Source organism: Podarcis pityusensis, assembly GCF_964106645.2.
Source record: "Podarcis pityusensis genome assembly, chromosome: 13".
Lineage (NCBI taxonomy): Eukaryota > Metazoa > Chordata > Lepidosauria > Squamata > Lacertidae > Podarcis > Podarcis pityusensis.
The window spans coordinates 29,227,039-29,240,936 of NC_138038.1; the positions used below are offsets into that span (position 1 = coordinate 29,227,039).

Sequence of the window (13,898 nt, forward strand, 5' to 3'; positions counted from 1 at the left end):
AATATGTAATAAAACTGCTGAAAATAAAGAAAAAATGTATATTTGTTTTCTGGGAAGAATAGAACAAAAATATATAATAAATTCAATACTTTTGCAGCACACCATGAACACCGTTGTACTCATCAAATTATATATAATTTGTTTTTTATGCTTTTATATAAATAACAAACAATTTTCACTTGTTTGCCGCTGAAAATTATGAGAAGCTATTTGGAAAGTAGATTTATTTATCTATTTAGGAAAGGGCATTTATACAAATTATGAAATAAGACTTTGCTCTTATCCATCAGGGCTTTTTAAAACACTCTTATGATTCAGAAGATCTTTCTGTGGATCTAACCTATTGACATTGCAACCTTTAGTTCATAACTACAAAAAAACAAAAACAAAACACCCTTCTACTGAACCCAGTAGGGCTTAATTCAGAGTAAACACAAATAGAATGATGAAAGACTTTTCACCATCAAGCGTTATATTTTATCCAATGTGATCCGTTGGGGGCCACTGAACATCAGCACTAAAGCAGTGAATAGACTTAAACAGGATGGAAGCAATTCTAGTCATTACATCAAGTTAAATGAATGTACTCAGATACAAATATATGGAAATGCTGGAGTGCTGGTACTGTCCCATAGAAAGGCTGAATTAAAAACAGAGCAATAACATCTTTTTTTATCCTGGAGAAACATGGGCTTTTAATTTTATTCTTAAATGCTAGTCCCTCCTGGAGCACGAGGGGCTTTTTAACTTGTGAAGTACAATCATGCAATCATATGCATGTTAATTTGGAAGTAAATCATGCTATGTGTTCTGTAGGGCTCTCTTCCAAGTCATAGGATTACACTAACAGTGTTATTCAAAACTATTTTCCTTATTCCCCAGAAAATAAATGATGCTACTGATTGATTGATTGATTGATTGATTGATTCATTATTATTTATTTTATCATGTCGCATCTAGTTGGTACCTCCGACTGGTATTTGATCCAGTGGGGTGAGAAAGAGCCAGTTTTCAGTGACTGCCCCTTTCCTTTGCACCCTGCTGCACTACATCCCATAACATTTTGAAGCTCTGCCAACTCTCTGGAGCATATATTTGGAAGTGCAGGGATTTGGGAGAGATGAGAAGTGACCAACAAAAATGTTTAAATATAAGGGAGGGGAGAGAAGGTTTGCTCTTCTGCCGACTGGACTGAGGGAGTCAGGCACGGGTGGCTTTTATGCATGGCTCGCTGGCTTTTCACTTTGCATTGATGACACTGATCCTCATTTTGGGCCAGGGCTGTGTGGCCACCCTATGTGTTGTGAAATTAGGATTTGTTTGTCTCAAGCTGCATCACTTTTGGCTTAATCTGCACTGAGGTGGGGGCTAGGGAAGCTTGCTATAGCTACTGGATGTCCCAGAAAATTAGATTGTAAAAAACCCTCATATTTTGAAACAAACAAAACTAATTTGGGTGCTGGGTTCTTTTTGTAATCACTGTAAGTGTTTTTTCTATGCAGAACAGGCATTCAATCACGGAGAGACAGAACCAATCCAGTGTTAGAGATTTCATTCTTCTGGGCTTCCCAACACCCCTGGAATTCCAAATCTTGCTCTTCACATTGTTCCTCATTGTCTACATTTTGGTTTTGTCTGAGAACGTCATAATCATGCTGACAGTCTGGGTGAACAGCAACCTCCACACTCCCATGTACTTCTTTCTGTGGAACTTGTCCTTCTTAGAGATCTGGTACATCACCGTCACCCTGCCAAAGGCTATGGTGAACTTTGTGATAGAGAGCAATCTGATCTCCTTTGTGGGATGCATGATGCAACTCTATTTCTTCCTGGCATTGGGCTGCACTGAGTGTGTCCTCCTTGCCGTCATGGCCTATGACCGCTACGTTGCCATCTGCTACCCTTTGCGCTACCAGGTAATCATGACACGAACTCTCTGTATCCAGCTGGCAGCTGGATCATGGATGAGTGGCTTTTTCATCTCAACGTGGAAAGTCCTCCTAATATCTCAGTTGACATACTGTGGTCCCAATATCATAAATCACTTCTTCTGTGATGTATCCCCACTTCTGAACTTGTCTTGCACTGATATGTCCATGTCTGAGCTGACAGATTTCATATTAGCTTTGTTTATCCTACTGACTCCCCTTTGTGTCACCATCATGTCCTACATTTATATCATCTCCACCATCCTACGCATTCCCTCAGCCAAAGGCCGCCAGAAAGCATTCTCCACTTGTGCATCTCACCTCACTGTGGTAGTGATCTTCTACTCTGCCAGTATTTTCATCTATGCCCGCCCCAGGGCCATCAGCTCCCTCAATTCGAGCAAACTTGTTTCACTTCTTTATGCTGTCATAGTCCCTCTTTGCAACCCAATTATTTACTGTCTCAGGAACAATGAAGTGAAACAAGCACTGAAGAAAACCCTGTTGCGGAAGCCATAAGGAAGCCTTTTTATGGCCAGGGCCAGATTTAGGTTTGATGAGGCCCTAAGCTGCTGAAGATAATGGGGCCCTTTATATGTCCAGCTGTTCTTTGTCAACAACAAATTGTTGCTGTTTTTTGTGTTGAATATATGCTATATGGTAATTTATGGACCTAAAGTAAAGGTAAAGGTACCCCTGCCCGTACGGGCCAGTCGTGTCCGACTCTGGGATTGCGTGCTCATCTCGCTCTAGAGGCCGTGAGCCGGCACCGTCCGAAGACACTTCTGGGTCACGTGGCCAGCATGACAAAGCTGCAGCTGGCGAGCCAGCACCTGCGCAGCACACGGAAATGCTGTTTACCTTCCCGCTATAAAGCGCTCCCTATTTATCTACTTGCACTTAAGAGTGCTTTCGAACTGCTAGGTGGGCAGGAGCTGGGACCGAACGATGGGAGCTCACCCCGCCGCGGGGATTCGAACCGCCGACCATACGATATCTAAAGCCATTTGCCACTGTTGCTTTTGTAGGTTTTATTTTATTTGTTTTTTTAATCTTATATCTTCAAAATGTACATCCGGGTTTTTTTTCCTTTAATTTTTTTGGGGGCCCCAAGAGAGTGGGGCCCTAAGCTATAGCTTGTTTAGCTTATATGTAAATCCGGCACTGCTTATGACTGATATGGAGACTGCTATTAGCACAGAATACCATAGCCTGAGTGGTGTCCCTTACTAGACACATGCCACACCTGTGCTAAGGGAACTTCACAGGTTGTCTATTAAGTATCAAACCAGATTTAAAGTTATGTTACTAAAATATAAAGCCCTAAACAGCTTTGGACTATGTTATCTGAAAGAACCAATTGCCCTCCACTAAGCTCAGCAAATGGAACAAATTTAGCCTTTCCATGAACTTCTGGTTATCAACTTCTGGTGATGCAGAGACAGACCTTGTGTCTGGTGGCACTGGTGTTATGGAAAGCACTCCCTGTTGAAATACAAGAGGACACACCTATATTGGCATTGCACTGGGCTTTGAAGACACAGACATTCCCTTGGTCTCTCAAAATGTTTCAAGCACTGTATTGTTTTAATGGGATTGTTTTACTGCATGTTTTAATGATGGAGGTTTATGTTTCAATGTTTTATTGTGTGTGTAACAACAACAGCAACAATTTATTTATACTCCACCCATCTGGCTGGGTTATGGATTAATTATGGATGTTTATATTTTAATATTTGTGCAATTGGTTTTTATATTTGTAAACCACTTAGAAATCTATTTTGGCATTCGGTTCTATACAAATTTAACAACAGTAATCCAGGGAAGAGTTCAGATTTAATGTTACAGAGAAGTAAGTAGCAGGCTGCTCTTGCCTATTAGAAAGGCAAGCACAACTGTTTTTTGAAGCAGCCAGGGAGCGGAGAAGCCTTTTTGGCTTAAGGGTCACATTCCAAAGCTTAAATGCTGGTAGTGTGCAGGGCCAAATCTAAAAGTTGGGGGGGGGGGAGGAGGAAGCCACCTACAAAGCCCATAGAGACACCCATACACTTCTCCCCTTCAATCACATCAATATTCCATTAATTCACACACATTTAGATGTTTAACGTATCCTGAAACAATGATAAAGGGGCACTGCTAAGAGTACTACATGCCCCACAGGTATGCTTAATATGTACAAGAAAACAGGCTTTTAGGGTTGCATCTCCAGCCCTCTGGAATAAGTAGCCAGTAGCTTTTAACTTCTTCAAGTAAAATGCCTTCCAGAATCTCTCTAACAAACCAAGATACTCATAAGTCATTTCCAAAATTAAATTTAGTGCGTGTGTGCGCGTTAACATCTGACTGCAGCAATAACAGGACTGTCCTAAGGGCTATGGTGCTGAGTACTTAAACTGATGTGTAGTCAGATGCTCTGCATGGCTCAAATCCTACAAAGTTCATTGAAATCAATGAAATTGAAGTAGACGTATTTGTTAATTTCATTGAGTCTCCTCTGAGTAGTATTAACTAATATATAAATTCCTCTAATATGCATTTTATATTGCTGGTATATACAATTTAATGCACACCTCCCCCAATGTATACAATATAAACATTATTTTGTTGGAGAACTGCATTGCAAAATTCAGGGACGAGAAACTTTTGAAGAAATAGCTTCATTGAGTTGCTGCATTCTGGATCAGTTGAATTTCTCTTGCATCCCTATTCTGAATATGACTCAGTTTTATACCAGTCAGAAGTTAGTTCAGGGGGGCTGACTCCCTGGTATGTTTGCAATGGGTGGTGGTCTTAATTTCACTGAACTCAGTTTCCAGAGAGCCACAGCCTTAGATTTTGAGAAACAAAGATGTATTTTTCATGTGTGTCTTTTTCATGGGTGTCTTCAAAGGTTAGCAACCTTTTGGAAGGAAGTCTCGTGGAAATTACATATAGCTAAGAATATAAATTGAGGAGGTTTCATTCACAAACCACAGTATATTCTCATGTTACTGTATGTCTCCTGCATAACATATGTGTCTCATAACATAAACTACAGGGGGAATCCCCAACTATGCAAGGAATGGGATTTAACTATTGGGTTAAAATGTTTGTATATCTTGAGATAATTTAGTCTTGTCTTTTTTCTTTTAGGGAAAGCTATGAAAAGGGAGCAGACAAGTTATTTTTTAAAAAACTGTGTTTCAGAGGAAAAAACATTAACAATAAAGGTATTTTATTGGATAATCTGAATTTTTTGTCTGCAAGATTCATTTGTTATGGCACGTTAGCATATGTAAAGTGGCATTACATTTATGCTATTATTTATTTATATAAGAAGAAGAAGAAGAAGAAGAAGAATGACAATGGCAACAACAATTTATTTGTACCCCACCCATCTGACTGGGTTGCCCCAGCAACTCTAGGCAGCTTCCAATATATATTGCTTGATTAATAAAACCTCAGAGTGGTTTACAAAAATTCATCAGTAGAAAACATTCTAAAACAAGTGTTTTAGGTATTCAAAAATATTTTTAATCAACAATGGGTAAAGCCAGATTAAGGCACCCATTAGCTTTTACATATCTGAATAGGCTTGCCAAAAAAGAAAAAAAAGAAAAAAGAAAAGAAATGGTAGGCACTGGAATGAAAGGGCCTGCTGAGGTGAACAGTGTGAACAAAAAGGAAATTCCAAAGCTTGGGTGCTGCCACACCGAAAGATCAATTTCTTGCAAGTGCTTGAAGCAGTAAAGTGGGTATATAAACTGGTCCCAGTCTTTTAGGGGCTTTATGTACTAATAGTAACACCCTGAACTTGACCCAGTAACTGATTGGCAACTAGCGCAGGTCTCTGAGCAGAGGTGCTACATGTTGGCCACAGCATTCCACACTTACTGCAGATTTCAGATCCAGGGCAAGAGAAGCCCCACATAGTAATCCATTCACTTATCAAAATTTATGAAAAGATTGTATGTGTAGAAGACAACTGCTATGTAAAGAAACTCTCCAAACCCTTCTAGTACAGTGGTACCTTGGTTTACAACCATAATCCCTTCTGGAGGTCCGGTTGTAAACCAAGGCACGCTTTCACCAATGGGGTCTCCAAAATAAAAAAGGGTTGCAATCCCCCCCCCCCAATGAGTTGTAATCCAAAAAAGGGACACACACTTCTGGGTTTGATGTGGTTGTAATCCAGAACGGTTGTAATCCAAAATGGCTACAAACCAAGGTACCACTATATGTTGCTAATGCATCAGAACATTGCTGTTCCATTATGTTCAGTAGACACATTATGTTTCCAAGAGTTCACAAGATGTTTATACAAGGTTCACAAACAGTACATTAAAGCAACTGACCAGCTGCATGCGCTGACTGTGATGAGCTTTTCATACCTGCTTAAGAGCTACCTGTTCATTCAGACTTTTATTGGTTGCTCTTTCCCAGCTTGAAAGGATGCGTGTTCCTGGTTTCAGTGGGTAGAATTTTATAACAAATAAAATACATACAGTAACAGTGTTCTGTGTTGTGTAGGCTCCTATGGTGTAAGTAATGGACCCCACCTACTAGCCTCCTCCCTAAAATATCACTGGTTTGCTCATTTCTATATATAAGGTGCCTACATTCTGCATGGACTGGTTGCATGGCAACATGTGCAAATGGCTTTAGATACCTACTAGGTCCATAAATTACGATATAGCATATATTCAACACAAAAAACAGCAACAATTTGTTGTTGACAAAGGATAGCTGGACATATAAAGGGCCCCATTACCTTCAGTAACTTAGGGCCTCATCAAACCTAAATCCAGCCCTGATTTTTATCTCATCATGTTTTCTATGGACTTTGTCTTACACTCTCACATTACTTACATCAACTGTGCATAGTTAAACTGTGGAATTTGGGGGGGGGGATTGTATTGAATTTGTCTTAATTTGTGGCTCATTTGATAAAATTTGGATAATCAATAAAAATGATTTGTCCACTCTGAAGAAAAAGCAACTATGGAATTTGGACCCACATCATGCAATAATGGCCACCAATATGGATGACTTTAAAAGAGGACTAGAGTAGTGGCGGACTTTGGGGTCTCAAATTTCAGTGGCACCTTATGCGGCTTCAAAATTTGCCACTTCCACAGACAGGAAAGAAGAAAAAGCTTTATGGAAATTCTGGCCAACAGATTTCAGCACAGAACTAGTTATATCTAGGAGTTTGATGTCCCTGGATGTACAGGAGCAGTCTACATGTATTTCCCACACATTTCTTGGAGGTCTTCTGCTACTTTACATTTAGAGAGAGAGAGAGAGAGAGAGAGAGAGAGAGAGAGAGTTAAAAACCCAAATGACAAATTTTGTTTTCTTGTGAGTGCTTTCAAAACCTAGTATCTTAAAATGTGTAACAGTTTTAATCTACATGTATAAACTTCCTTGTTGTTAATTTATCTGTATAGCAAATCTATAGCCAGCACACTGCAAAACCCCTCACTGTTATGCAGATGTTTAATTTACACTTAGAAAATGTTACATATGCTCAGCATTTCCGAACATAGTAACACTCTGGGGATTGAGTCCGAAGTGAGCACCATTTACTTAAAGAGAGAAAACTATTACAAGAAACAAGAACACAATCCAACTGAGGTAAGTTCTTCCCACTTTAAATACATTCATAGATACATTCATGTATTTCAGTGGGAGAAGGCAAAATCCCTGAAGATCTTGATTTAACTATAAATAGAAGGTGCACGGCTTTGGAGTAAAGAGGTTTCTGAGTCATGCAAATGTACAGTTTGTACACCTTCCTTGGATTAACGGAGGTGAGAGATTATTCTTGATTCTTGATCATAGTAATGTTGTAGCATGTATATGAATAGATTTTCTAAAATTATTACAGACAGTTGAAACTGATAATTATTGTGTGTTACACAAATTTCCTATTTTAAATTTCTGCTCCATAGCTAGGAGCTGCAATATTTTGAAACATCCACATTTTTTATTCTTTTTATTCTGAAGCTTTTGATGTTATTGGATGAGAGATGGTGAATCCTTTGAAGAAGGGTTTAGATCATCTTTACATAAGTACTTTCTGACATATCTCCAGGTCTGCTAAAAGGAAAATAGGTAATGCAAGCTGGCTTTTTAAAAGCATGTAAAAGCATGTAACTGCATGTTTTTATATTTAAAAAGCATGTAACTGCATGTTTTTATATTTATTTTTTTCATTAGCTATTACGGAGGCTGTTGAAGAGAAAGAGTAGTAGCCATTATATTTTCTAGGGATGGAATGCACTTCTTAACCACATTCACAATCATGTTTTGGAACAATACATAGTGTAAGTTATTTATAAGATAAATGCAACAAATTGTGTACTTGGAACCTGCACTGTACATGAGGATCATTTGTCAGTCCTTCAAGCAGAGTGCCCACACTCTACATGGGCTAATAAAAATGATAGTTGCTGAAGGCCCTGCATGTGCATCAGAGCTGTAAAAGGAAATGATATGTGGACTTGGAGAGAACCCTCATCTCCAGTTCAAAAGTACATGACATCTGGGAAGTAGACAAAAGTCTACTATACCATGCTTCTAGTAGTCACATTTGCTTGTTTCTCCAGATGGTGTGTCCCCCATCTCCAAGTCTGCCAACCCCCCCCCCCCCGATCTTGGAAAACAGTCTGATATTAGCCTTGAGCAGAAACTGGAATTTTGATAAGGGAATTATTAGCAGGATGGAAAATTCTTTGTTCTCCTCCTGGTCAATGTATCTTATTTAAAACTGAGTAAGAACCACTGGGGATCACAGTGGGTAGGAAATACCAAAAACCAACTGACTACCATAAGAAACGTGTATATGCAGCTATGACTTGATATTAATCAAGTCATTGGTTTCATGTATGAAGTACAGTTAAACTTTGGAACTACTCTCTGGTAACTCAAACACAATATTTTTCCACATACACATCCCCAATGATGACTCACTAATCCACTGAGATACCACTTGAGCTGTTCTTTCTCTCCTTTTCATATTGTATGAATAAAAAGAAAGGAGCCCTATGGGGTGTATGGCTTTCATGAGTTTTGGGTTGTATGCACGTGCTGAACTCAGTGATTTATCTGCCACAGAGACACATCAACTTACACAATGACTCTATAATGAGCTCCTCTTTGGGGGAGAATAGGTCTCTTTTTTCATATTACAAAAAAAATAGTAAAAATGAAGAACATTGAAAAGATTTGCATATTGCGAGAATTGACAATACTGTCTGCATCTAGGGGTAGTCAATATTTTGTATGATGTTCTGTCTAGGAGCATAGAAAAATAAAGATCTTCCTTATGCTCACTCACACAACTGATCTATTTAGCTCAGTATTGTCTACCCACTGATCTTCAACTGGTCAGGACTTACTACTCATGACCTGATCCAGGAGCACTACCACCATGCAGTTGTAAGGTAGCATATTACGAGATGGGTACCCAAATGCATGTTTCAGTTAAAAGTGGGTCCTCAGTCTGAAAAGGCTGAAGATAACTGGCCTACACGTATTGGCAGCAGATGTCCAGGATCTCAGGCAGCTGTCATACTTAGCCCTTTCTGGAGAGTCTGGAGATTGCACCTGGGACCTGTTGTAGTCAAATCAGATGAACAAGAGCTATCAATCACAGGCAAGAGAGGACTCAATCATGTTAACCCTGGCTTGCAGTTGGAATAATACAGAACAGCAAGTGAAGCATCATACTATTCTACTAATACGGGGAGTTGGGGACCAATTTCCTAAACCAGTATAAATGCCCACCAATTCATTTTCACTGGGCAAGGCAAGGTAACAGCTCTGACAGTCTGATTTAGGAAAATATTATGAAGCCCATTTTAGAATGATGGTATCATACATTTGAAAAACCTCAGTTAAGTGCAAAATTAATGAGGTTGCAGCATGGCCGTGTACAGCAGATGCATGTATCATACAAGAGCTTGACATTTTGTCAAGTGTACATTTTGTGGCAATCTTGGATCTGTTGCTTCTCAATGAAAGCAGCAGAGCATTCTCATTTCCATCTAGTGTAAAGGCCATATTTCACAAGGCAGTGTAGAAAAATTACACACATTGAAAACTTACTTGCAGAATAAATAACAGAGCAGTCAATATTAGGTGAAACCAGATATATTGTTATTATAGTTGTTGCTGTATTCTAGATGTTGTTTATTTGATATTTTAAAGAGTCCACAAAACCATCTCTTGCAAAAATCTGTTCACACTTGCATTTGTCTTCCAGAATTGAAATAATTTCAAGAAAGACAAACCTTGCACTGTATTCATCGGTTCTTATTTTAAAAAGAGAGAAATAAAATGTTGTGGGAAATGGATAATGTTGCTGTTAACTGTGGAAATCCCATAATATGTTATCATATGACATAGACAGCAATGGAGACAGAAGGCACGATTCTGCTTTAAAGCCCCCATCATAATTACAACCCATGTTCTTTATGGTCAAGAAAAGAAAATGGAAAACCACACAATGGTTACACAATTCATCTTAGCGGGTTTCCAAGGCAATCTAGAACTACAGCTGGCTCTCTCTATTCTCTTCCTGCTGTTATATGTCATTACCTTAATAGGAAATATTGGAATGATAACCATCATCACTACTGATGGCCAACTGCAAAGTCCTATGTATTTTTTCTTGAAAAACTTATCCTTTTTGGATGTCTGCTACTCTTCAGTCATCACTCCCAAAGCCATGCTGAGTTTTGCTACTGGAAACAAGGCCATTTCCTACAATGAGTGTGCCATTCAAATGTTTTTCTTCTCTCTCTTTGGGACCACCGAATGTTTCTTCCTTGCTGTGATGGCGTATGATCGGTTCACTGCCATCTGCAATCCGCTGCTTTACAATGTCACCATGTCCAAGAAGACCTGCACACTTCTGGTGGCCATTTCCTACTGTTTTGGCTTTATCAATTGTTGCATACAAACAAGCCTTTCATTCAGCTTGTCCTACTGTGAGCCAGGGGAGATCAACCAGTTCTTTTGTGATGTTCCAGCAGTCATGAAGGCCTCTTGCTCAGACACTTTTGTAAATGAAATGGTGCTTTTGGGGATGTGTGGATTTATCATTATTATCACCTCCACAACTGTCCTAATCTCGTATGGCTACATAGTAGCCACAATCCTGCGCATACCTTCGGTGGAGGGGAGACACAAGGCTTTCTCAACCTGTACTTCTCATATCATGGCTGTAGTCTTGTTCTTTGGGACAGCTTTCTTTATGTATGGCCAACCTGGAGCTCTCGCTTCTCCGAACCAAGGTAAAGTGGTATCTGTCTTCTACACTATTGTCATCCCAATGTTGAACCCATTAATCTACAGCTTGAGGAACAAGGAGGTCAAAGATGCCTTGGGAAGACTGTTTAAAAGGTTCGCTTTCATCCAGTAAACACACAGCTATATTATGGTTGGCAGTGCACAACGCTCAGTTTCTCCACTTGAGGCAAAATGGGAAGTGCTGCTTTGCCCTGTTGCTCTTGCCAACCCGACCGCCTGCTGCTGCTGCTGCTGCTGCTGTGAGCCCTGCTATATCCACTGCTGGCAGAGAAGCAGCACTGCTATCAGCACCAATTGGGGCAAGATCATGCCAATTTCAGATGAGATATTGCCACCAATGGACACACTCTTGCTCAAAATTGGTGCTGCGGGTGACTCCACCTGCTAGCCTCCTCCCTAAAACATCACTGGTTTGCTCATTTCTATATATAAGGTGCCTACATTCTGTATGGACTGGTTGCATGGCAACATGTGCAAATGACCTTAGATACCTATTAGGTCCATAAATTACGATATAGCATATATTCAACACAAAGAACAAAAACAATTTGTTGTTGACAAAGCACAGCTGGACATATAAAGGGCCTCATTACCTTCAGTAACTTAGGGCCTCATTAAACCTAAATCCAGCCCTGTTTTTATCTCAACATGTTTTCTATGGACTTTGTCTTACACTCTCACACATCAACTGTGCACAGTTAAACTGTGGAATTTGGGGGGAAATGGTATTGAATTTGTCTTAATTTGTGGCTCATTTGATAAAATTTGGAAAATCAATAAAAATGATTTGTCCACTCTGAAGAAAAACAACTATGGAATTTGGACCCACAACATGCAATAATGGCCAGCAATATGGATGACTTTAAAAGAGGACTAGAGTAGTGGCAGACCTTGGAGTCTCAAATTTCAGTGGCACCTTATGCGGCTTCAAAATTTGGCACTTTCACAGACAAGAAAGAAGAAAAAGTTTTATGGAAATTCTGGCCAACAGATTTCAGCACAGAACTAGTTATATCTAGGAGTTTGACCCAAATGACAAGTTTTGTTTTCTTGTGACTGCTTTCAAAAACCAGTATCTTAAAATGTGTAACAAATTTAATCTACATGTATAAACTTCCTTGTTGTTAATTTATCTGTATAGCAAATCTATAGCCAGCACACTGCAAAACCCCTCACTGTTATCCAGATGTTTAATTTACACTTAGAAAATGTTACATCTGCTCTGCATTTCCGAACATAGTAACACTCTGGGGACTGAGTCTGAAGTGAGCACCATTTACTTAAAGAGAGAAAACTATTACAAGAAACAAGAACACAATCCCACTGGGTTAAGTTCTTCCCACATTAAATACATTCATAGATACATTCATGTATTTCAGTGGAGGAAGGCAAAATCCCTGAAGATCTTGATTAAACTATAATAATAAGGTGCACGGCTTTGGAGTAAAGAGGTTTCTGAGTCATGCAAATGTATAGTTTGTACACCATCCTTGGAGTAACGGAGGTGATAGATGATTCATGATGATACAACCACCATAACTAACCATAGTAATGTTGTAGCATGCATATGAATAGATTTTCTAAAATTATTACAGACAGTTGAAACTGATAATTATTGTATGTTACACAAATTTAGCATTTCCTATTTTAAATTTCTGCTCCATAGCTAGGAGCTGCAATGTTTTGAAATAAGGTACATCCACATTTTTTATTCTTTTTATTCTGAAGCTTTTGATGTTATTGGATGAGAGATGGTGAACCCTTTGAAGAAGGGTTTGGATCATCTTTGCATAAGTACTTTCTGACATATCTCCACATCTGCTAAAAGGAAAATAGGTAATGCAAGCTGGCTTTTTTAAAAGCATGTAACTGCATGTTTTCATATTTATTTTTTTCATTAGGCATTACAGAGGCTGTTGAAGAGAAAGAGTAGTAGCCATTATATTTTCTAGGGATGAAATGCACTTCTTAACCACATTCACAGTCATGTTTTGGAACAATACATAGTGTAAGTTATTATAAGATAAATGCAACAAATTGTGTACTTGGAACCTGCACTGTACATGAGGATAATTTGTCAGTCCTTCAAGCAGAATGTGAGTGCCCACACTCTACATGGGGTAATAAAAATGATAGTTGCTGAAAGCCCTGCATGTACATCAGAGCTGTGAAAGGAAATGATATGTGGACTTGGAGAGAACCCTCAACTCCAGTTCAAAGGTACATGACATCTGGGAAGTAGACAAAGGTCTACCACACTATGTTTCTAGTAGTCACATTTGTTTGTTTCTCCAGATGGTGTCCCATCCCCCATCCCCCCCCCCCCCCCAATCTTGGAAAACAGTCTGATATTAGCCTAGAGCAGAAACTAGATATTTGATAAGGGAATTATTAGCAGTATGGAAAATTCCTTGTTCTGCTCCTGGTTAACGTATCTTCTTTAAAACTGAATAAGAACCACTGGGGATCACAGTGGGTAGAAAATACCAAAAACCAACTGACTACCATAAGAAATGTGTATATGCAGCTATGACTTGATATTAATCAAGTCATTGGTTTCATGTATGAAATACAGTTAAACTTTGGAACTACTCTCTGGTAACTCAAACACAATATTTTTTCACAGACACATCCTCAATGATGACTCACTAATCCACTGAGATACCACTTGAG

At 39.1% G+C, this 13,898-nt stretch overlaps 1 protein-coding gene across 1 annotated transcript; it reads left to right on the top strand.

Moving 5' to 3' along the window:
- Positions 1-1,496: 1,496 nt before the first annotated feature.
- On the top strand, positions 1,497-11,337 carry LOC308460757 (uncharacterized protein; the record flags this gene model as incomplete). The annotated part of the gene is made up of 2 exons (XM_080977282.1): positions 1,497-2,440; positions 10,320-11,337. The coding sequence occupies 2 exons, from the start codon at positions 1,497-1,499 to the stop codon at positions 11,335-11,337; spliced, it is 1,962 nt and encodes a 653-aa protein (XP_080833408.1).
- Between the last annotated feature and the right edge of the window lie 2,561 nt (positions 11,338-13,898).